Genomic DNA, 25759 nt, shown 5'->3' with positions numbered 1-25759 from the left:
ACAGTTGTTAAAGGTGCTGTGGTTGAGATGGTGGACAGCTATAAATAACTAGGTGTGGTCCTTGATAACAAGCTGTGCTTCGAACCACATGTTGAGGTTACTTCCAAAAAAGTCCAGCAGAGACTGTTCTTTTTAAGGAAAATGAGGACCTTCCATGTCTCCTCTGAGATGATGACTCTCTTTTACAGACGTTTTATTGAATCTCTTTTAACCTTTTGTATTGTTGCATGGTTTGGAAACCTGAACCTGTACAACAAGAATCGCCTTGGTAGGCTGGTCAATACTGCTTGAAGGATTTCAGGAAGTCAGCAGGAAGGCGTTATGTCTCTGTATAACAGACAAGTCCTGAGGAAGGCTAGCGCCATTATGGATTGTCCTGATCACCCTTTTCGGAATGAATTTGAGCTCTTGCCCTCAGGCCGTCGTCTTAGGGCCCCTAGGTGGAGGACTAAAAGACTCCAGGTCTCATTTATACCAACTGCCATTTATTTAACTAATAGAAAGTAGCCCTCTAATTGCTCATCTTCACAAGTCTGTTTCTTGCACATCTGCACATTGCACTTTTTACCTATACTAGGTAGTAACTCTCCATTTAGGAGTATCAGCTTTGCAACGAACATGTGTCAGTGATTTTATATATGCGTATGGCGTTTCTTTGAACTGTGTTTTATTAGATATTTATTGGGTCTTATTATGTTATCGTTGTGTACCTTGTCTTGTATTGTTGTGTACCTTGTCTTGTGTGTCCTGTTGCAAAACAAATCTCCCTTCAAGGGACTAACAAAGTGATTCTGATTCTGATACCCGAACTGTGGCTGGCCGGGATATATGTTCGGCGATACTATGAGCCCAGGCGGCCCAAACATCCTCATGACGAGGGTTATGCCGTCGCATCATAAACATCAACATGATCCGTGTCGTGTCGTACAACTCGCATGGCCTGCGTCTAGGGCACAGTGCTGGTTACCCAAGCAGGAGTTGATGCATCTCAATTCATACCAACTTCTTTGGTGCTGGTGAATCCACGACGGACGACTGCAATAAATTACATCGTGGTAGAATACTGGGAGGGGTGGCTATCTTGTGGAACAATAAATATGATCATTTTATTTCAGTGGTACGTCTAGATGTTGACTTGGCAATTGGTATAAAGATCAAGTGTGACAACAGGTCCTTTATCATACTGAATATTCATACTCCCTATGAATCTTATCAGAATAAGGAAGTCTACTGCAATATATTATCTTTTATGAATGCCTTCATTAGGGATAATGCCACAACAAGTGTATTTGTAGTGGGTGATTTTAATGCAGATATTTCTGATGAAAGATTCACTGCCAAACTGGACTGGTCAAAGCTCACCGAAGAAAATGTACAGCAATGTACATCGCGTACAAATGAATTACTTCAGGTTATCAAATTACCAATGGACACCCTGCTGTGCAGGGATTCTAACTGTAGAAATGAGCAGCACAGGTCAGCTCTATGCGGCATATATGATTGTATTATTGAAGTGCTAAATTAGTCTAGTAAGTGTTTTTACTCCAACAAAAATAAGGTGCATAATCTTAAACCGGGCTGGAACGAGCATGTGTCAGAGCTTCACACGGCAGCTAGAGACGCCTTTAAAATGTGGTCACAGCTGGAAGGCCGAAACATGGGCCACTTTTTGCACAGAAAATGGCTACCAATGCAAAATTTAAATATGCTTTCCATTTTATTAAAAAGAACGAAGACACAATGCCAGGAAGTTATATATATACACTAGTACTGACTTCTGGAGGTTAAAGTAATGAACAACAGTAAAGCCCCATTACCGTCTTCAATTGGCGGAGTGTGTGGCTCGGACAACATTGCTGAACTTTGGTGGCAACATTACCATGATCTATTTAACTGTATAAAAAGTGACACTTTTCAAGTAGATGGAGTTGAATTCTCGGAGGATAATTTCATCACTCCTGCAGAGATTCACAGTACAATCATGGGTCTGAAGAACAACAAAACATGTGGTCTGGATCACATCACAGCTGAACATTTAAAAATATTCCAGCCCTAGGATTGCTCCTCTTCTTTCTTTATGCCTTACTGGGTGTTTTTCCCACAGAATATTGCCTGCGTCCATGCTGTCTATGCTTTTAGTACCTGTTATTAAAGATAAAGCAGGAAAAATTAGGAACAAGGATAACTATAGACCCATAGCACTGGCGAGTACGATGTCTAAGCTGCTAGAGAGGATCCTCTTAAACAGACTGGAAATGTATATACAGTCTGCTGATAACCAGTTTGGCTTTAAGCAAAAGCATGGCACAGATATTTGCATATTTGCTTTAAAGGAAATGGTGTCGAGCTATAGAAGTAGAGGGTCCACTGTGTTTTTGTGTTTTATTGACGCCTCTAAAGCCTTCGACCGTATAAATCATTGTAAATTATTTAATAAATTAAGCCAAAAGGATGTGCCTAGGTACATTCTCAGGATTTTATTATTTTGATACACTGAACAGACAATGAAGGTAAAGTGGGGAAACAGTATTTCTGCTCATTTTCACGCCAGTAATGGAGTGAAACAAGGTGGAATTTTATCCCTGTTTTTATTCAGTGTTTATATGGATGATCTGAGCAGACAATTGAACCAATGTAAGACTGGATGTGTACTCGGTGACACTCTTGTCAATCACCTCATGTATGCAGATGACTTAGTCATCCTGTCTCCTTACAGTGCTGGCCTGCAAGAGCTATTAATGATTTGCTCCCAGTACGGTGTTGAGTTTGATATTCAGTATAACGCCAAGAAGAGTTCCATCATGATTGTGCGTAGCAAGGATGACAGGAGGTCAGTTTTCCCCAAGTTTGTTGTGTGACAACACATTGAATATGAGCAGTGAGATTAAATATCTTGGCCATGTTGTTATAGAGGATCTCACTGATGATCACAATATTTTTAGACAACAAGTGCAAGTTATATGCACAGGCTAATACTTTGATTCGTAAATTCCATCACTGCTCTTACAAAGTCAAAGTTACACTGTTCAAATCATTTTGCACACCCATGTATGCTGCACATTTGTGGTGCAACTACAAGGTGAACAGCATGCACAAACTGAAGGTGGCTCATAATGATGCTTTGCGATTACTGTTAAATAAGCCATGATGGCACAGTGCAAGCCAGCTATTTGTTGGCCTGGGTGTGCCCACTTGTGAAGCGCTTTAACGTAATCTGATGTATAAATTTCGCCTTGTACTGTAAGAAAATAATGTGATCGTTGCTCTTACTAATCCTCAGGTTAGCTCCACCCGCCTCTCCTCAGTATATTGGAGACACTGGCGTAACAGTTTATTTTGGTCAGTCTGAAGATCATCTTTTTGTATTTTTGGTTTCTGACATGTTTTTGTCTGCTGTGTAATTTATTTTTTGTATTGTTCCTGTTTCGAATATCTGTCTCCTATGGACCCTGAGTCTTGACTAAAATTTGATTGATTGATTAATTGTAATTTCAGAAGGTCTTTAAAAACTCCTAAAGTTCTTGAAATTAACTTCAGAATTCCTGCATATACCCTATATATAAATAAAGGTGCATATAATGTACTTCAAAATAACAAGAACTGATCTGCATGATGATAGACAATTAACACTAATGGTACAGCAATAAACAACTATAAGGTTACATTTCTTGTGAACTTGCTGGTGATTCATTATTTACCCATTAGTCAGTACTCTGAATATGTATGTTTTGCTGGGTCAATAAATCTAATGATCTCCATCTGCCTCAGTGTACAGCTATTGGGTCCAACATCATGGTGCGTAGCTCCTGCGTAATAACCCCCAACTGTAACTGTTCAGTGCTCAACATATGTTTTTTCTTTGTAATGTTTTTAAACTAAAACGCATAGAACACATTGCATATATGTTCATCTTAATACAAACATACTATCTTTCCTTCAAATACTATTATTTTTCTGTTTAAAGTAACTCTGAATAAAACATATTAACAACATGTTCCGTGCTTTGCTGCTGATTTATATAAATAGAAATACATTGTGTTAACTAAAGTTTACTTACACAACAATCATATATTACACATTTCCACAAAGATTTCTCAAATATATAGCACTTTTTAAAAACACCACCAATCACAGTTATATCTATTTGGTGAAAACCGTAATATACTTTACAAAATAACATGATGCTCCTTGTCCTGCAGCTGAAACTGTTTAATGCTCCTGTCCTCCTGCATTCATGCAACACCACAAAACAAAGGTCTCAGACATACAAATGTCAATCTTGACAACACAAAAAAATCTACAAGCCAATGAAAACATTGGATGTCAGGGGCCTCCCCTTATACATGATACAATTTCCCAGCATTCTGGTGAATTTTAACCTGAAAAACACAAAAATATTCAGTTTACTGACACATCTTTCTCATATAAACTTTAAACTAATGACCATCATGATACATTGCTTGTATATTTAGACACTTCTCACAGTGAAGCATCATACACTCCTTAAGGCTGTTCTGACAAATTTGAGTTGGATCAACCACCTCGGAGAAGAACATCAAAGTATAGAGACAGTAACTTCCTGAAGCAGGTAGGGGGCGCTGTGACTATAACTCATTATTGTCACATTGATGTCTTCAGGCCGGGTCTGTGATCATACGTGAGAGGTTTGGACAAGATTGGACAATGTTCACTCATGTTTAAAACTACTATCTCTTTTATGGCGAGAGAGTGAAACCTCCCGTGGAGCAGAAGGGCAAAAGCTCGCTTGATCTTGATTTTCAGTATGAATCCAGACCGTGAAAGCGGGGCCTCGCAATCCTTCTGACTTTTTGGGTTTTAAGCAGGAGGTGTCAGAAAAGTTACCACAGGGATAACTGGCTTGTGGCGGCCAAGCATTCATAGCAACGCTGCGATCTATTGAAAGCCCTTGATCCAAGCTTTTGTCGGCCGTGGGCGCGGGATCACACCGACTACCCACCCTCCCTGACTCTCTGGCGGACTACCAGGGGCGGAAAGGAGCGTGCAGGGAGACAAGGGGCTGAGGCTGAGGCTCGGTGACACTTATCACCACACCAGCCTCGACTTTATCCGGAGTACCAGAGGCACGAGGCTCTGGCAGAAGTACCAGGGGCGCAAGACTTTGGTGGTGCGTAATGGAGAGTTTTAACCCAGGCGAGGGTGCTAAAGTGTGGGTCCCCTGGTCTGGGTGGAGAGCCTGGTTGGAGGGGCAGCTGGGGAGCAGGCCCCCCTGCAAAGCCTGGTGCTTGGACTTTAGCTGTTTTTCCTCAAAGTATCAGGAGGGTTGGGGGGCTGAGTGTAGCAGTGTGCAGCCGGCCTGAAGTGGCTCTTCCCCCAGGCTCAGATAGGGAGGAGGCCCCCTGAAAAGCCTGGATCTATTTATTTTATTTTATTTTATTTTTAATTCTTATTATTATAAATATACTTTTTTTTGCCCCCTCCCTATTTTAGCTGTTTTTCCTCAAAGTGTCTGGAGGGTTGTGGGGGCTGAGTGTAGCAGTGTGCAGCCCACCCGAGGTGGCTCTTCCCCCAGGCTCAGCTGGGTTAGGAGGCCCCCTGAAAAGCCTAGATCTGGGTTTTTTTTTTCATTTTATTAATTAATTAATTTTATTTTTCTATTATCATTTTTTTCCCTTTTTTATGATCATTTTATTTTTTTATTATCATTTTATCTTTTTATTATTATAAGTACCCATCTGAGGTGGCTTCCCTCTAGCCTCATCCTGGAGCAATGTCCCCTGCAGAAAGCCTGGAACCTGTTTCTTTCCTTCATTCCATTCATTTAATCATTCATTCATTCATCCTTTCTTTCCCAGGGCTTTAATAGACTTTATCATAATCATTTTGCCTCATTTCATGATGTATTGTGTTTCATGTATTCTATATTATTTAATTATTCATAGTATTTAACTTTATATGCCTCTCACACAACTTTATAACCTCTTTTATGGAGTTTAAATATGGCCATGCAGCCAAACAGGAAGTTTTCATGCGGGCCGTTTGTGCCCTCTGCTGGGCGAAAAGTTGTATTGAATTTCCAGACTTACTTAGGCAAACGGTGCCTGCAACAGAGTTTCCCGGGGTCAGACTGCCTCAATCTTGGCCTCAGCTGCTCCCAACGACCCCTGGAAATCCTGGAGGTGTTTTGTTTGTTTGTTTGTTTTTATTTATTTATTTCACCTCCTCTCCTCCTCCTCCTCCCTGTTCTTATTCCCACATCCTCCTCGGGCACCCAGACACATCACATCTCTATCTCACTCCGTAATGAGAGTGCACATTTTGTATTTCATCTCTCCCACAGCCCAGCCCGACCAGAGGGCCTCTCTGCAATCACTCTCACCTGGCGTTGCTCTCCTGAGCCCTCTCCACACCTCTCTCCTGCAGCTGATGCACCACGCCCCCTCCACAGGGTTGTTCATTGTATCTGATTATTGTTGTTCAACCTCTTTTATGAGGTCTGTACGTTTGAGTATGCAAATGTAACCACCTTTATCAGCAGACTGGGGTAAATGATGGTGTTCAAAAGAGGTTGCAGTTGAGATTAAAATTGTTGTTGCTTTATTGTTCTTCCTATCGACTGTTTTTTTTTTTTTTTTTTTTTACTGTTTACGGTTTACCAACAACGAGCCAAAGTGGTGTCAGAATGTGACAGTGAGCTGCTGGTCCCAGCCCTGGAAGCTGTATAGTTGTCAAACTTACGCTGGGAGAGGACCCGAGACCCGTGATTCATTTTCTAGGTACCCTGATAGTTTCCATATGGAACATTACAGTTTTCTCTCACAATCCTTTATTTATCCCCACAACTTATCATGGATGTGCTCTCACGTCAAAGCAAATCCTGCACGTTGTGTTTTTTATTTGTTTTTTTTCTCAATGGGAGTTTTCTTTTTCATTATCGGTGATGCAGAGCATATCAGAGAAGCTCTAGTTTGAAAAGGAAAGTGACCCTGGCACTGAAACATCTACTGCACATTGAAATAGCCCCTGCATTATATTTACTTGAATTGGTCAAATATGAATACAATGAAATGAACATGTTACACCTCACTCCTACCTGTTTGAATGTTCTTATATTTCATCTTCAGCTGCTTCCACGTCAGGATTACAACTAAACGAAATAAAGTTTAGGTTCAATACCATTTTGCCAGTTTTCACCTTTAATATTATACTTGTGATTAAATCTGTAAATAAACTAAATTCAAACTTGCGCATTGACTCAAGCAGTAATTTTCTCCTATGCCAATTTTCTCTCCTTTGCAGGCACAACTGTGTGCCTGAGAGTTGAACCATCTACCTGGAACAGGCAACAGATGTTTTCCCCAGAATATTTTCATGGTTTGTTAGCAAAAGGTAAGGTAACAGGTAAAGTAAACAGAAGACTTTTAGGGGTAACGATGTGTGGCTGTGCCGTTTGATGTCAGAACAGAAACGTTTTTAAAAAATGGCCTTCATTCTTATTGATTACTTTGTCACAGACAGCCTTTGAAGCTGGATGGGGACGTTTATGTTTGCAAGTCATTAAACAGACATACTGGACTGCTGAAATTATCCCAAAATTCTCCTACCTGGCCCTAATCTAAGAAGGAAACCAGGCAAGGAGAGATGAGACATAAAAAAAGAGAACTGGGATGTAAGTGAGACCTTATTTATAGAGTCTGAGTGAGACATAGCCCAGGGGTACATCTCAGTCCTCTAATTTTGTCTCCTCGCTCAAACCAGAATTTCTTCTGGTGCACCATCTTTACCATTTGTGTTCTGAGGATTGAGGATAATCATACATGAGAGCATCCTATGAGGAATTCTTTTTTATCTTTGGACACACCCCCTTCATGGACATCGGTTATTGATTGGACGCTGCAGCTGATCGTACTGATGTGATACATTACATCAGTAGTGAAGACAGATAACAGATTAACTCTAGTGTTTCTCACAACTTTTATATTTTGTTTATCTTCTGATTCTCCATGTATTTAAATTCTGTTTTATTGTGGGTTTGAACAACAGAAAGACAGAAACATCTTTCTACATTTATGATAAATGGAAAAAAAAATTGTTCAAGAAGCTTTCTCCCTTTAGTGATCTGTTATTTCCCCCATTCAGATTTATTATGGCTACTATTACATTTTTAAAAAAAGTATATATATATATATATATATATATATATATATACATATATATATATATATATATATATATATATATATATACATATATATATTATACCAAATGCACATGGGTGACATAGTGGCTGGACATTTGCAAGCGCTAGCAAGTCTTTAACTCGGTCACAGAAGAAATGTCCAGCCCATCAATTGGAGTTACTTAAGTGGGCAGTATGTAACAAGTTTTGCCACTGGCTAAAAGGCCATGATTTTACTGTGCGGACTGACAATAATCCGCTGATGCATATATTTATAACACCTTGTTTATAACACCTACAGATGAGATCATTGGTCAGGAGACCTATGACATCAATTTATTTTTTCTTGCTGTCTTTTTAAGTCCTGGTTATGTATATATGTACATACATTCATGTTTTTTTGTTTTTTGATTTATTTTATTTTATTATTTCTATTGTTTCCTCTTGTTAAGAGTATAGTCTGTCTCTTGTTGTATGTGCAGGTACGTATGTGTGTGTGTTGACTGACTGTGTATATACGTGTGTCATATGTCCCTGTTTGATTCTGATTGATTGTTTGATTCTGACCTGAGTGGGATGGGTGGGAGGATGGAGGGGTAATGGATGTGTTGACATACTACTTTAAGAGCTGTAACATTGCCTGTCACAATGTTTGTCACTTGTTGAAAAATGTTAACCAAAAGAGTTAAAAAAAAACAGTACAATCATTTATTTTTCAGTGTAGCCTTCATTATGGGACAGTTTCAGATGGAAATCCATTCAAGATTATAATGTTTAAATAAGCTGCATCAGTTTTATAGTGTAACTGTGTCCTGTGGTGAGCAGTTGCCAGGTTAAAAAAATCAGCAGCAGTCATTGAGAGCACAATAAATATATTCATTCATGAATTCACAATTGTTATTTTCTGCCAGAATTCATCCCGTGCCTTAATTGTAGCAACAATATCTTTTAGCTGTAATAATTATTCATATTCTTCATAGAAGTGGGTGGAACGTGATTTTTTTTTTTCCGGTAGTTGAGTCAAATGAGGCTCCCAATGTCCCTCTTACAGGGCACATAGCCTGAAGAAGAAAGCCTGGGTTACACTGGGGTTAAGAAAGTTGATAACCACCTTTGTGATACAACTTTTTTTGAGATTGCAGTTGTTAGGCTAAGTGAAGCAAGAAAACTAAAAGTGCATTTGATCTGAAGTGCATTTTGAATAGCCTTCATTTATTTATTAATTAATATTACAGTTTTTGATTTTACATTTTACAAAGGAAATGTTTATTTACACTTCTTTATTGTGTGGGGGAAAAATGTAATTGTGTAGTTATCAGACCGCCATTACATTTTTAATCTCGCACACCCCCTAGCGGCAGCTCGTGCACCCCTGGGGGTGCGCGCACCACACTTTGGGAATCCCTGGCCTAATACATATAATGTTACTAGACGGGCCGAAGGGTACTTCACATAAACAACTTGAGTTACAATTTGGAACAGGTTCTCGGTGCCCAACCTTACAATAGGTTGGACTTTGTTGGAAAGCTAGCTCTCCATCTTGTTGACAGTACCAGTGGGGCATGAGGAGAAAGGCCCACAGTGGATGCACGCACTGCACAGCCCACTTCTCACATTACAGAAACAGCATGTTTCAGCAGCAGGCTCACCTTTCAGTTGAAGGCCAATAGCTACATTACACCAAGCCAAGGAGTCCTACAGCACAAACACTCATGGGAAATCAGAATGAAGACAGTAAGTTTGACTTAGTGTCTCATTATGTTCACTAACAATTGTGAAGTACTGAGTTTAAATGTTGAAACAGTCCTAAATTTGCTCCTAAAAATGGAGCGAAACCTGCAAGATAGTTCAGGCAGGCAACTGGAGCTGCTCTGCTAAATATACAACATGCCTCATGCCTCCACTAAAACACACCCTCTAAATGTTTAGCGGTCTATTTAAGCTGTAAAACCCCCCAGCTCTCCCTCTGCCTGTCAATGTCGCTGCTTTCCTGTGTCTATATTGCTGTCTGCTCTCTCAGCCCCACCACCACAACACTTCATGTAAATTTCCTGTGAGGAGTGATGAGGTCGGAGTCTAGATGTCAAATGTAAATCTTGTTCTAATGTTGCAATAAACACTGCAACAACAAATGTGAGTTATCTGACTGAAATGTCTAAATGATGAGACAACATTTTGTAGTCAATCGGATCAAGTCTTATGATGTGTCTTTGATTTTTGTTCCAGAATTTTGACTTTAAATGTCAAAAGGAAAAGGAAATGTGTTTAAAACGCACTGAGGAGAGTAACTTGGTAAATAAGTGGTTTCTCTTGGCTGGTATCATGAACTGCATGTGATATGCAGTCAGCAGTTCCCTGTTGAGTTAGGTTCACCTCCAGCAGGCATTAAAAACATTCTGCTCGACAAAAATACTCTTATTGAGCAGAACCATTGTCCGATTCAGGCTAGTTTCAGCAGCTTTGTTTAATACACAAACTACAGTTCAATTTTCTTCAAGTTAAAATCCACCCTCAAATGTGCTGGTATTTAATACCATCGTTATCCACAATTCCTAAAAAACAAAACAAAGAAGGGATGAAAGCTTGTTGCTTTTTCACACTGAGACGATAAGACAAGGTGTATCCAAATATTTCTGTTGAGGCTACTATAGCAGAAGGAACATGCATATCACACCTCCCCAGGCATTTATCATCTTCTAGCTGTGCGGACATACCTCAACATGTCATCACATCTTTACATTTGGCCAGTATTCTTTGGAAGAGGAAAACGGTGTCACCTCAAAAATAATGTGGTCCCAAAAATGCAAAGTCAGTGGGTGAGTCTCACAAGTGTTACAGAGTTTTGGGTGGATTGTTCCTTTAAGATCTATACATCCGTGTCCTGCATGTTTTAAAGTGAGCTGTTTACAGTAAAAATGAATAACTGGATCCTGAATGATTCCTCCTTAAATACACCCAGCAAAGCTACAAGGATCAACAACCACAGCTACAACCGTCACTATCCCACTGCTGAATCTGTGACTAAAAGACATGAATACAAACTCATCGATCTTTTTTACCCACCGAAAGGTTCAGTTACCAGGGATGTAGCAACACCACCTGAATCTACAGTAGTCCATATCACAAACAAAACCAGGTCCAGGAGAGGTAGACTCAGTGTACCTGTTCCTCTGAATATAAATAGATCAACAAGTCAACAACAAAAAAAAGACAAATTTAAAACAGGAAAAAAACAGGATGTGACAGCAAGTCCTCCTCTGCTCTTCTTTCTCCATCTACTCCTCCTCTTCCTCGTCATCATCCTCATCATGGCAGTGAGTGATCTCCTGTGGAGCCTGAGGGAAGAAGTGGGGGGGCTGGATCTCACTGATGGATCGTGTCAGCTGGTGCCGTTTGCACTCCATCTCCTTGAGGTCCATGTCATGGCGGTTTCGTGTGGCCAGCGGTGACTCTGTGTCAACGATGTTGACTTGGGTGTGCTCCACTGTTGACTCATGAGGCATCTGATAGGCAGAATTGTGAATGAAATACCATAAATCAAAAGCAGATAAAGTGCAGGAGACAGACATGAAGACTGATCTGAGTGAGAACTCTGAACCTCACCAACACATGTGCAGCTCTGAACAGGTAGCTGAAAGGGTAGTAGAGCAGGTTGATGAAGGAGGCGGCGTATAGATCAGCGTAGCGCATCACTTGGGAAGCAAACAGTGTCTGCCGGGATCCACTGCGAAACAGACTTCCCATCATGCCGTAGCACATGTCCATGTCATGGGTCACTTTCTGGAAAGAACATGAAGCCATATTTAGTTCAAATATGTGCAGTTCTTGTGGTTCTTCAGTTGACTATAATCTAGTTCAGTTCTCTGCTCCAGCTTTTTGTTTTATTACATTTAAACCACAATAAGAAAACTACTTCCAATACTCCTCCTTAAACACACACTTGACACTTCTGATGTATGGAATTCACAGATTGATCTCTCTTCGACCATTACTTTCTAAATCACTTAATACTCTGCATACCTTCACCAGAACAACCTTCTGATTCCACCACTCTGGTTTTAAGGGCAGCATCTTAATTGAGAGTGCCCTTGCTGCTGTCACAGAGGAACTCCACACTTTGGATGGAACAGCCTCATGATTGTACTGGACCTCTCAGCACACTGAATCACCAAATCCTCTCCACCCTCCAAAAAGCATGTCTCTGGTTTTGAACTCAAATAGTTCACATCCTACCTAGTTAGGCTAATCCTAACCCTAACCATAGTGTTAATAGTTTTTTATATTTCTTCTTGCTTAAATTGTTAATACTTTTATATTTCTTGTTAAGATTGCTTGTTTCTATTTATTGTTATTTTATTGATGCTTCTTTCTATTTTTGCTATACACATTTTTGTGTCCTGTAACACTAGAAATTTCCCGGTTGTGGGAAAAATAAAGAAATGTCTTATCTTATCTCAAAGACCCCACTGACAGGGTCACTTGGAGGGAATCTGTGTCTGAACCTGGTAGATTCCCTACTGGGGTCCCTCGGAGCTCTGTTCTGGGTCCCCTTCTTTTTTTCTAGGCTTTTTTATTCACAAAGATGGCTTTATCTACAACTACGAAGGTGACACTACTGACACAAATTCTGTCTTTTTGCCAGTCTAATGTTGCTGCTACAGGAACACAAATTGCACCAGATGACCTTTTTGACTTCTACAGCTTAAATGCGCAGAGATTCCCTGTGCCTACCACGCTACTACTTTTAATTTGAAAGAACTCCAGTGTTAGACAGTGATCACTTAAACCAGACTCAGTAATATGTCATTGGTTTTGAGAGTCCTAACTCAATGTCCCCAACCGGGGACATATCATTTATCAGCAATATAAATTTAGACAATTATCATAAAAAGAAGCCATGGGTTTCATTTAAACTGATGAGTGTTGTGATTGGATGTTACCATTACAGAATTACACAGATTAAAAACCCTTTTTTGACTCTAAGCGGAGCTTTTTGTAAGTGAAGGACAGGAGGAAGTTGTACCTTAATCCTTCTCTGCAGTGAGCTGATGTCAGGTCTCTCAGTACTGCTGCTGTCCAGATACCTGTGTACAGTACACAAGTATAATGTCATCTCTCTTTTATACTTTCTGTAAACAAAGACATAATACAGCCCTTGGGCCTCATTCATAACTGTTGTCTACGTACAAAAAAGGACCTGAAAGAGGTGTATGCTACTTCCCAAACAAAAGTTGTGATCTATAAAACAGACTTGACGTGAGAATACGCAAGTAAATGGTGTGTAGGGGGTGGAATATGAGGCTGATTCACATGTTCTCATTTCCAGGAAGACTGTTAACTATCAAGGGAAAACTTCCTGCAGGTGTGCATACAAGCCTTTTTTTGGTACACACAAATTTTGGCAATTTTTTGTATGGATACTATGTTTTATAAATGAGAACCCTGGCCAGATTTACATTTAGGTAAAACTGACATATAATCATATGAAATCAGTCTTAGACTGATATTAGACATCTCTGCTTGTCATTTTGGCAGAAAGAGCAAATCCTTCATACATGCAAATAAAGATAAATGATGCAGTAATGTAGAAAATGGTAAAAGTCCAATGACATACTCTATAACCTGTAGTTGCATTTAAAGAAATATGTAAAAAATCAAAATGTAAAGCAGGATGGTAGGAAGAAATCAATGCAGTTGAATTCACTTTGAGGTAATACCCAGACGTTTTAGCCGTTTTAATCGTTGAGCTCCAACTGAAATTATTTTTTACAGTACTAACTCCAGTGAGTGTTTGCTGAAGCTTTTATGCTTCAGAACCAATTTATATACATTCTTCTTATCTTCTTTCCCCCCTAGAACTAAAAAGATGCATTAAGAACTCTGTTAAAAGAATACACTGCAGGACACACAAAAAAGAGTTGAGTTAACAAAGAGGAACTCACTTGTAAAGCTCTGCAAGAAAGCACTCCAGAGACTGAAGTTCCTCAAATATGGCTGAAAAAATCACCAACTTGATTAAGTACACTTACAATGGTTTCAATCTTGAAGAAGGGACAGGCCCAAAATGTCTCATTTTTAACTATGTTTTGTGGATCCAGCACTAAACTAAGCTTCAGTTAGTTACTTCATGTTACTTTTTATTTTATTTTAATTGCATCCTGTAAAGTACAAACCACTGGAAGATAAACAAAATACCCAGTCACATTTCAATAATGTATGCATGTATGCATGAGTGTGTAAACGCCCATTCTCACAGCTCTTGTCAGTCCACACATGCAGCTCCTGGGCCAGCTCAGGTATCACCAGAAAAGTCCTCCAGCCTTGACGCTTCTTGGATTTGAGGATGTCACCAAAAATGTGGTCTCCAATGTAGATGATGTCCTTTCCTTTAGCCCCTACCAGGTCACACACAATGTCTGAAGAACCTGGGAATACACAAATGGCATTAGGGAAAATTATCCACACTATATCTAGTGTGGGGGGCAACAACAACAAAATAAATTTAAGCATATTATATGATTAGTATAGCACTCTCTGGCTCAAAAGAGGAGAGTAGTTAGCCATCTGGACACAAGCTGGGGTCTGATCACTACCATCCAGTTTGACTGACATAACAGCATCAGACCCAGGCAACAGACAAATGACTATGAAAAAGCAGCGTGTATGTGGATAAGTCTGTAAGAACGATCATGGCTTGAGGATCCACCAAGCGAAGATGAAATGTCTCCTGGGAGCAGGAGCAGCACGACGCACGAGTGTCCAACCTGGTGAGACGCAGGAGGAGCCAGGTCCGGAGTAGCCCCACAGTGCCTGGAACCTCCAAGTGTTGCAAACTAACCCCTCTGGCATTAAGTCTAACAGAAGGCAGGTCAAATGGCCTGCAGTTTGATGGCGATGGCGACCAAATTCTGGAGGCAACAGTGAAGGGAGGGGGCAATGGGAAGCTACAATCCATGACAACCATCACTGTCAGAATTGCTGCTGGGCAGTACAAAGAGGAGAAAAAGAAAGGCTCCAAAACACCATATAAGGCTGTCTCATTCTTCCAGAATTATCTGACTAAGTGAATTTCCCCTAGGGATGGGTACCTTTCACATTTGAACCGATACGGTACCGATACTCGGTACCTGGGACTCGATACCGGTACTCAACGGTACCAATTTTCGGTACTTTTGCGATTGTTTATGTGGTAATAAATGTTAATTTGTTTAATAATAAAATCAAATTTTTTCAATTCAACATATTTATTTCTCAAAATATAAACTTTAAAAAATATATCCAAACAATATAAAATCCAGGATGAGCAGTGCTTTATTGTTGAGCGAACGTGCATTTTGTAACATGAAGGTTGCAGTGTTATCAAAGAATGCAGAGGAGCTCTCAGGTGGCAAGTGCACGGAGAAAAGAAAAAAAGGTTGCAAGTGCACGTGTGATTTGTTGTGATGACGTCGTAGCTGTGCTGCGCAGCACCGGTCAGAGAGTATTGTGGTTGGAAAAAAACAAAGTTGAGTCGGGCTGCTCTGTGCACATATCGAGGATGACGCAGGAGTCCGAGGGATTTAATTTTAGCGAGGCAGTTTGGAGTAAAGTGGCCGGTAATATTCCTGAGTTGAAGAGCAGAGTATTAGCGGAGGACCGGAGATGCAGCAGCTAGCTGCTAGCTGCTAATGACTGGTCTACAGACGAAAGGAGAGAGCAAACGGAGTAAGGAAGGTCCAACCTGGAGGCAGACGAAAGTCAAGCCCGGGTAGAGACATTGGAGAGATAGCAGCTTGCAGCTAGCAGGCCTCGAGCCGGCTGTTCGTCTCTGCGCCGGGTTGGAAGAGAGCAGCAGCTAGTGGCTAGTGACCGCGGTGAGCAGACAGGACCAGACGCGGAGGTAAATAAAAAAAAATAAAATAGTGCGATCGTCAGCACGCTTGTTAATCAAAGACATTAAATGAAAACAGGTTGAAATCAATGATCAGTTTAAAGTTAACGCCGTTAAGGTACCGAAACATGGTACCGTTTGATTTTACATGAATCGGTACTCGGTAGTACCGACGGAATTCGGTCTGTACCTATAAAAGTACCGAATTCGGTACCCATCCCTAATTTCCCCTCAGGGATAAATAAAGTAATTTTGATTTGATTTGATAAATAAATAACCAAAGAGCAGTGAGGATTCACAACATCAGACAGGAGATGAAAGCGCAGAAGTACCCAGCACAAGGAGGCAGGACCACAGGAGCAAATTGGCTCGGCCCAGCTGATGTGCATCCTACAAAAGAAGATCAGGGTCCTCCACTGGCTGAGTGGCACCAGAGGGCCCCGGAAATTTGCAAGCTCAATCAGCAACCTCTTCATGTTCATCAATGAGCTGCTGTGGGAGATGTAAAAGCTCACAGGAAGAAATAGACCAGCATCTGAGGCAGACATACAGCGGTCCGAGAAGAGAGCAAGAGTTGGGGGTTTGCAGCACGGTATGGACCCCCTTGAACTGAAAGTACAGTTTGATGTGTCAGAGCTGCAGCTTAAGGAAATTTGAGAGGTGGTCTGTGAAACTCTGCTCCAGGACCAAGTGACACTTCGTACAAAGTGTAAGAGAACTGTCCGAAACTCCTACTATGTCTGTGGAAAATCCTGCGGGTGTTCTGGAGATGAGGGAGGTTCCAAGAATAGAGGAGAGTGGCAGAAGGGTAGCAGAGTCACCAGCATACCCTATGTGTTCCAAGCAAGGAACCCTCATCAGCACAGGACTGGAGTGGGCCAAGAGGCGCCGGCCCTCCAAGAAGGCCATCGCCTTTGTCAGAGCTGGAGAGCAACCAAATCCCACCCAGACAACATCTGCAGGCAACCTGACCTTGGCAAGGGACTGGTTGCCCAGCCACATGGAAGCCACCACCCTGCAACCGGACAATGTGCTCGTGTCTGAATCCAGCAAACAGGCTGTGCTGATGGAGCTGATAGTCCCATGGGAAAAAGGCTTGGAAGAAGCCTTTGAAAGGAAGCTCTCCAAGTACATGGGAGTAGTTAGTAGCTGTCAGCAGTGGCTGGATGGAGAGCATGTCAGCGTGTCTCCCAGTGGAAGTGGGGTGTAGGGGAGAGTCTTCAGAGATTTGAGCCTCGAACGAGAGAGGAAGATGAGAGCCATCAGCAGTACCACTGAAGCGGCAGAGAGGGCCTCAAGATGGCTCTGGTTCAAAAGTGGACAGCCATGGAGTCAAAGTAGCTAGCCATGTGGACACAAGCCAGGGACTGATCAGCCCAAGCTGGGTCACATGGAGATGGGTGTATAATGTTGAAAGACCCGAAACACCCGATGATTCCAAGAACATCACTAAAGATGCGTCCAGAGGCATCAGCAGATGTGTCTTCACAGTATCTACCAGGAAGGTCAAGTTTGCTAATATTAGCAAAGTTAAGTGACACTAATTACTGCATGGCTTTCAGAATGATCCACATTCTACTACAACACAAGTAAAATAGTGTCAAATGCTTTAACTTAACTTACAGAAATGTAAGTTTGTAAATATGACTTAGTGACAAAATGAACGTTGATTTTGTTGACTAAACGTTGATTGTAACTGCTGATGTCTCAAGTCTGTATACATCTGTATCAACTTTAGGCCTTTTAAAAGTTCAGTTTTTCGCTTCGTCAGCTTATAAAAACTTCTAAACTTTCACCCTGTGGTAGAGCGTTTCACCACACAGCAGCATTTAGACATTTTTCTGTTGTTTGCTAACAGATAGAATTGTGAACGAGGTTCCTTCATTCAATATAAAGTCAAAGGAGAGCATTTAAATGCTCTGTCTCTATCCTCAGAGAGAGAACGTTGACCGTCGAACAGGAGGTTATTCTGACTGAAATGGGCTATAACACCACCTACTGCATCCACCTACTAAATGAATCGAGTTAACAAACCTTGTTAACTCGATTCATGTAGAACAAGATATATATCATGATCTGCGCCTGTCAAGTAAATGATCATGAGGCAAATAACACTTCAGACAGCTTAATCAGCTGTTTTAAGAAGTTTCCTTATTTACCTCCAGAGTAAACAATCCCATGCTGGAGAGGTCCAGTATATGTGCCGATCTTCAATCGACCTGTGGTCTGAAAGGAATCAAGATTTTGTCACACACTAATAAACAATATTTATTTATCTACAGTACATATGGTAGTGATGTTAGTATGGTATTTTGCAGGCTTCTGTAGTCCACACTCACAGTGTCGACCTGACGCAGCACTGTTCCCTCTCCAAAGAACACAGGCTTACGGGCGTCCACCAGGATCAGGTCAAAGTAGGACTTCCAGGGCCTGTGAGGTGTACCTGGCTGCAATAAACACAAACAACAATAGCATTTCAGATTTTTTAAGCAAATCCAGTTTGCATCTGTTTCAAAATTTGCAAAGCAACGTGAATCATCTCAATTCTATTGAGATTCCGGACAATACACATTGTTGTGAAATCATTGGGAATACCTTTGGCCCATGAGGAAAGTCAAACAGGTAGGTCATAATTTTCTGGAAGACACAAGAGTTTATTTGAAACATGTGGTCCAGAAACAGGGGAACTAAACTCCATCACTGACTGTTTTGTGTTATTACTTCATTCGGCAGCCATTCATGCAACTGTCAGAATTAATCAGTATAAAATCATTCATTGATACAGCCAGGTGGAAACTTTACTCTTACCTCTGTGTATTTGTAATCACTGTTGGTGGCCAGAAATACTTTGGCTACTTCATTCATTCGACTGAGGAGGAGAGGAAGCTTTGGCTTAGTGGAGGAAAACAGAACAAACGTCATCTTCAGAAATACTGATGAGACTGAGTCTAAATGTGCTGGTCTACTACTACTACTACACAGTCACCCCAACTATAAAGTCCAAGATTGTATTTACTGTAGTTGATGGGTACACAGAATTCACTGTCTGGTACATTTTCAGTGCAAAAAACCCCCCGGAAACATTCAAAAATGGTTCATGGCCGAAATTCTTACTGTGTAAGTTAAGGCACACAAGTACTGGTGTATTGTCGAAAAGAATAAATAAACAAATAAAAACGTAATGCTCCAACCTAAGATTCTGACATTGGCCATGTACTACAAAGCTGGTTTTGCAGTTAGCCAGGAAAGTTCTTGGTTAACTCTGGGTTTTCAGTCATACAATGGTGGTTCACTTCCTACTGGGGTGTTATGTCATTTTTACATAGATAATGTGTTTGCCATTTACCCTTCATTGGTGTATATAGAGATGCAGACCTTATTATAAGACTTTACTTACATCTTTCACCACATACTTCTCCAGGTTTTCAACAGTTTTTTCTTTTAAGGAGCCCTGTGAAAATAAACAACAGCAGTGACTAGATTGTCTGCAGACGATGGCCTACAGCTGCCTGGAAACATGTTCTATGTATGTATGTATGTATGTGTCTATGTGTACATTGAAATGAACCCAGTCCACGCCGTCTCGGACATCCTGGAACATGCTCTTGTAGGACATGAAGAGGTCACCATCTTTGAAGCCACTATCACAACTATAGAGACAGTAAAAATATGTTAATATTATATCCTACATTACCTGTTAATAACTCATGTGTCTGAAAGAGCATTGAAACCATGATGGGATACTGAAACTCCACTGAAACCAATCTCTGAGTCAGAGTATTGTTATTAAACTAATGTAACGATGCCTGGAGCAGGTAAAAGTCTGTGGTTGTTTTTTTTAATAGTGACAAACCAAAGTATGTTTATTTCATGTGTCATTAAAACATCATTAAAAAATAAACAAACCCTGCAACTGTGAAATTCTTTAAACAGGCTACTGGAACTCCCTGTCTGGGAGAAAAATCTTACTTATTGTTAAAAAAAAAAAAACGTGATATATGTTTTTATATAAATGTTCTATTATAATAATAATAATAGCATATTATATAGGCTATTAGGGCTATACATATCACAGATATAAAAATTAAATTCCAACCTCACCGGGAGTTGGATTGTGCACTGCTACACTGCTGACCACAGCACTGATGTTCTTCCACACTGCATTTTTTTTAATACACCATTTGATGCCACTTTTTAGGCTGCAAAACAAAACTAGTTGGTTCTGTTGCAGCTGGGACATGAGTGTTTTAATATCTATCTCTGGGAAATTCCTCTTCTTTTGTGCTTTTACAAAGGAATATTGTTAACCTCGTGCAACCAAAAAGCTGTAAAAACTTTAAGTCTGTGCTCCAAATTTTAAATATTCACTTAATAACAGAAATATACTTTTTTTTACATTCTGTATCAATTTTCCTGAATCAACATAAACCCCCGGTGCTGTGTATTTCTGTACCTGCTTAAAATGTTTATTGCTCCTATGTTCTTGGCTGTATTGGGGCATTTGATTTAATAATAATAATAATAATAATAATAATAATAATAACAACAATAATAATAATACATTTAATTTATAAGTGCCTTTCTGAATACTCAAGGACACTGTGCAATAATTTGAACAAGACAAAACAGGTAATGAAAACAAGACACAACAAATACAACAAAACAAAGAAAGTGCGGTGCGGTTACAAAAAATAAAGCAAAGAAAAAAGAAGTGCGGTGCAATCATACGGAGTAGTAATTGGAACAGATGAGTTTTGAGTTTTGAGATGTAGTAACCTCTAGGGGTGAAGCCTCTAAACTGAGTATATAATAGGGCATAATGTTTAAAGGACACTGGTTCTTAGCTGCATTTATCAACAGTCGATCATTCTTATGCTGTGATTGGTGAGATAGGGTCTGCACCGGTTTCTACGTTTGATTGATAAATGAGGTCCATTGTCACACAGGCTTCCCACAAACAGCCAGTACCTTGTATGTTGCATCAAGCATGCAGTACCTTGAGTATCTGGAGCAGTTACTGAAGAAATCAACCAAGCAAGCAAAGAGGTAGGTTTCTGAGGAAGAAAATAAAAGACCAGAAAAAGTAAGACTGACTGTATTAATATGAACATGCATTCAAACATGCATATTAAAAGAAAATCACATTCACAGCCTTTAGACTTCCATTCTTTTCAATGTACATTTAGCATAGCAGTCCAATGTGACTAACCAGATTAATCCAGGTTTTTAGTATATTTTTTATTGCTTCATGGCAAACAAGGTACCAGTACGTGCAGTAGATTCTCAGAAAACCAACAAGACCCAGCATTTATGATATGCACGCTCTTAAGGCTGTGCAATTGGGCAATTAGTTGCTCAAGTATCCTACCTCAAATTGATCCTGATGGCTTTCCCATCAGTATGGCTCTTACTGCATGGTACTCTTGGCCACCAGACCAGACTAATATGACCAATACAAATGCTTTAGATCCTCTGAATGCTCTAGGTCTCTAGTCTGTGTTGTGTTAGAGGTCACAACAGGTCATTTAATGCAGGTAGGTCAAGTCAAAATGTTCACTGCAGTGAAATGGCTACTATAGGGACTACCATCATCACACATGAATAAAACTGTCTCAGTCTCAGCTATACAGTGATATCCAATTTATGCAATTCCAAGACTGTTTAGGGTATGCGGAAATATTAAAATACCAAATGACAAAATAAACATTTTCATTCAATATCTTGAGGTCAGAGGCAGGGGTTCTGTTAACCAAATTTTTTCCATCATTTTAAAAAAAATAATGATGGAAACTACTGAAGGCCTTCCATCATTTTGACAAATAGAACCAGGGGGATCTACCATTATCAAGGTAATTCATACTGCTGTCCAGCTGATGGTGTGTGCATAATAATGATCTCTTTTGTGGTCTTGGCCTGTAAGATTTTTCTTATATTCACTATTAAGATACTATGCTATCACATACCTCTAAAAAATGTATTAATTAAATGACAGATAATAATAGATTATGACTTTTTTTTAAATGAACCCATCCATCACAATGACTGACACCGGAAAAAGTCTAACGCAAACTCTGGTCCCTCCACTTAACTGAGACTGAGATTTTTTTCAGATAAGGTTTTTTTTTGTAAAATGAATAACCTGCCGGAACAATTACGGGGGGAGGAGCATCAGGCAAATGTGTTGGATTATCTCTCACCTTTTTGTGTAACTTCACTCAAGCGGCTTAACCTTTGTATTATTGTTGTATGACATTTGATTAACTTAGGATAATAGCCCCTGTAGTGGTGTTATAGTCAGCTTTCTCAGATCAGGTGGCCAGATAGTAGGTGATTGCTGTCTGGACCCAAATGATGAATAATGTCAGATGTTTGTTTCTATTTCTTTTTTGTTGTTGTGTCTGTGTCAATGTCTCTGGATTGCCTTAAAAGACATAACATACATATGGCTTTATTTCAAGAGTTGCACCTTATAAAGAATGGTTGGTGAACCAGCATTATTATTCTGCAGTCACAGCAGCTTTCAATTCCAAAAGTCATAGTGCCTTAGTGTTATTGAGTCACAAGCTACCTATCTGAAATAGATATGGTGGTGAAGTTCGTCAAATTGCCTATATTAAATATTAAATGTATGACTTTCTTGTCTATTCTTACTTGAAATATTTGAATTTCACTGATAAGTTTCCTAAAGGTTTTAAAGTAGCTGTGTTTTTTCTTACCAGGCAGGTTGAAGAGTGTGTTGAGGATGTAGAAACGGTCTGTGTCTCCACGCTGAATAAATTTGTTAGGGTACATCTCTCTGATCTCAGGTCTACACATAGTGAGCACAAACATGCAGAAGGGGAAGAAAACCAGGAAACATGGGTTAGACCATACATAGAGTTCATTATTTGTGGTATATTGCATTTATTTTATCTCCCTCTGTAGTGGCATTATCACTGCATAGCTGCAACAATAAAAATGTTTTACTTTATTATTGTACAATACAATAACAAGTATCCCAACATAATAAAATATTCATGAAGTTAGTTTTATATTTAATTGCTTTCTTAAGTAAAGTTGACAAGGCATATGTAAACACCGACTGTGGGAAAAGTAGAGCTTACCCCCTCAAGAAGTTGAATCCATGCACACACACCAGAATGTTCCCATATGCATCTACTTTGAGCAGGTTGCCATACGTTGTATCAAACACCAGACCTCTGAGGAGAGACAGGCGAGTGAAGACAGTCAGAGACAGTAAGCAAACAGAGTGAGAAATTGATATCGAAATAGATTTCATGAAGGCAGGGTTTTGTCAACCAGCCTGGTGGGGAAGGAGGGGTCGTAGACAAAGTTGAGCAGCTCTTGTGGATATCCAATCGACACCAGACGCTCCACTGTCAAGTCGAAGCCCAGCGACTCATACTCAGGAGATTTATACACTACACAAACAGACAGAGAGGGAGACATGCTCATGTTCACAACACATAAGTTACCCTTATGAGAGCAGTTTGGCCAAAAACACTGATTCTACAGAGTTTATCTGCACTGTGCAGCAATGTCCTCTATATCTTTATTTTGTTTGATTATTATTTAAAACTTCCACCATTGCCTGGAAGCACAGTTGTAACCATAGACTTTTAGCATAGACTGTATAAAGAATGGACATGTCCCTGTGAACCTGTGGAGCCCAAACAGCCCCCTGACAAATTGTGACTCAATTACAGCTGTCAATCATGACATTACAGTCCCGTTTTATGGAATTAAACAACTAATTTAAAAAACATTTAAAAACGTGAAAAAACATCAGCGTTAAAATAACTACCTAAAGTGACAAATCTTTGGGAAAAATCTATTTAACCTCTACTTTGAGTTTTTAATTTGCACATGTACCATCCACTTACATGGACAGGTTGGGTTCATAATGTATACTGCAGCCCCATCACCAGTGGGACAATTGAAATGTTTTGGCCCAAGGAATATAGAAGGACTTCTTCCTTCTATACAAGGGGGTCAAATGATCTCATATTTTGGGGGTACAACCCATGTGTGATTTAACTGTTGCTGAAATTAAATTAAATGTGCTTGTGTTGCAAGTAAGAGCAAAGTGAGAAAAGTATATATGTGATGTATGTTAAAAACCATGTAAATTATGTTTGTGGAGGTTGTAATAATTAAAGTAATAATTATTTTTTTTAAATGAATGAACCTCTTCTACAGCAATATTGGTGGCCAAAGTATAAACTGCTGACACCAATAGAATTGGAGCCTGGAGTGTACCTAGCAGTACCTAGCAGGCCCGCTGGACCAGTACCTAAAAACCCCACCATTAAAATAGGGACAACTTAGATGAGATCACGCACAAAGTCATTGCCTAACCACACAATAAAAACACCAATATTGCTGAAGATCAGAGGCAGTTCTTTTTTGAAAAAGAGGGCATAGAATGCCCACCAATGAGAGAACGAGAAAGGGAAGGCTGAATGGTATAAAAGCTGTTGTTTTAGACAGGATCTTCAGACTGTTTTTGGTCAGGACCAAAGAAGGCTCATTGGGGTTTTGATCTCGGCAAGAATAAACTCCACTGCTTGAAACTCTGAACAACCATAGCAATCATCTGGCCCAAGGCTTTGAACTGCTTGCTTTACGACAGCTGGAGCCACTACACTTTGATCTTTATGTGTTTATTAATGTTCAGACTGCACTTACCTGCCAGAGTGTAATCCATATCAAAACCAAAACACTTGATCTTCTCCATGGCCAAGCTTCGGTTGACAAACACTCTGGAAGGGGAAAACAATTCAACAGTTCAATTTGTGCATGACAGCTGCAGTTCAAATTAAATGCTGTGCTACTTCAGCTTCCTATATCACATGTCTGAATTATAGAGAAGAGTAAATTAGTGTGGTGGAATAGTACAGGGCTACAGAGGAGAACTGCCTTGAAGTCAGGTTTTGATGCATGGCAGTTTGAGTGATTAAAAAAAAAAACCTTCATAAACCACAACAACAACAGACATGCAGTCCTACTGTGTATTAATAGTGATCAGTTCATCTGAAATAAAAACTTCTTTGCCCTACCAGTAGTCTGTTTCCCTTCAAATTGTAAGCTCCTGTGATCACTGCTGTATAGTCAGCAAATGGCAAGATAGTATGTTAACCATTTGAAATTACTTGCTTTTCTGCATTAATTTGTCATAAAATGTGATCTGATCTGCATCTTAGTACCAAGGATAGACAAACACAATGTGCTTAACCTAAAACCACACAAAATTCATGAAACATTCAAAGTGATGGTGGAAAAAGTAAGTGATGCTCAGGAAACAAATGTTTAAATATCCAAAAAGATCACTTTGGGAGGGCAAATTACCATGCAGAGAGAAAAATGGCCTACAGGCAATTTTTAACACTGTCACCACCTCCAAATCTATCAAAAACTGATCACGCTGGCACAAATAACAGAAAATCAGCTTCACAACACAAGCAGGACAGACCCACGTGTAATTATGACAAGGCACTACAATGTTCAACTGGTAACATAATTAAGTTAAGTCCATAACTGTTAAAACTCCATTAAAAGTCCAGTTACATTACAGTACAGTTGCATCTGGCCCCGATGCAATTATTAGCGTAAGGATCCACCTACTTTTTCCACCAGCACTTTGAATATTTCACGGATGTGTTCAATAAAGACATGAAATATTATAATTGTTTGTGTGGTATAAGGTTGAGCACATTGTGTGTTTTATAACT

At 39.9% G+C, this 25759-nt stretch overlaps 1 protein-coding gene across 4 annotated transcripts in view; it reads right to left on the bottom strand.

Moving 5' to 3' along the window:
- Positions 1–10422: 10422 nt before the first annotated feature.
- The window catches only part of nt5c2a (5'-nucleotidase, cytosolic IIa), a 33560-nt gene continuing 18223 nt past the window's right edge, over positions 10423–25759 (bottom strand). For 2 of the 4 annotated variants that reach the window (XM_059359022.1, XM_059359024.1), the window contains 16 exons: positions 24717–24790; positions 23332–23449; positions 23132–23227; positions 22745–22836; positions 21025–21082; positions 19585–19678; positions 19426–19479; positions 18837–18920; positions 18624–18665; positions 18368–18475; positions 18188–18254; positions 14413–14583; positions 14101–14152; positions 13182–13242; positions 11762–11938; positions 10423–11661 (listed from right to left, as the gene is read on the bottom strand). In XM_059359022.1, the coding sequence (XP_059215005.1) occupies positions 11434–11661; positions 11762–11938; positions 13182–13242; positions 14101–14152; positions 14413–14583; positions 18188–18254; positions 18368–18475; positions 18624–18665; positions 18837–18920; positions 19426–19479; positions 19585–19678; positions 21025–21082; positions 22745–22836; positions 23132–23227; positions 23332–23449; positions 24717–24790 (1576 nt within the window). In that variant the 3' untranslated portion in view covers positions 10423–11433. Of the gene's footprint in view, positions 11662–11761; positions 11939–13181; positions 13243–14100; positions 14153–14412; positions 14584–18187; positions 18255–18367; positions 18476–18623; positions 18666–18836; positions 18921–19425; positions 19480–19584; positions 19679–19934; positions 20005–21024; positions 21083–22744; positions 22837–23131; positions 23228–23331; positions 23450–24716; positions 24791–25759 lie in introns of those variants that run through there. The other 2 variants (XM_059359025.1, XM_059359026.1) reach the window with 2 other exon arrangements.

The sequence above is a fragment of the Centropristis striata genome, chromosome 20, assembly GCF_030273125.1.
Source record: "Centropristis striata isolate RG_2023a ecotype Rhode Island chromosome 20, C.striata_1.0, whole genome shotgun sequence".
Classification (NCBI taxonomy): Eukaryota; Metazoa; Chordata; class Actinopteri; order Perciformes; family Serranidae; genus Centropristis; species Centropristis striata.
The sequence above is the reverse complement of the archived record's forward strand: the minus strand, read 5'-3'. Positions and strand labels throughout refer to the sequence as shown.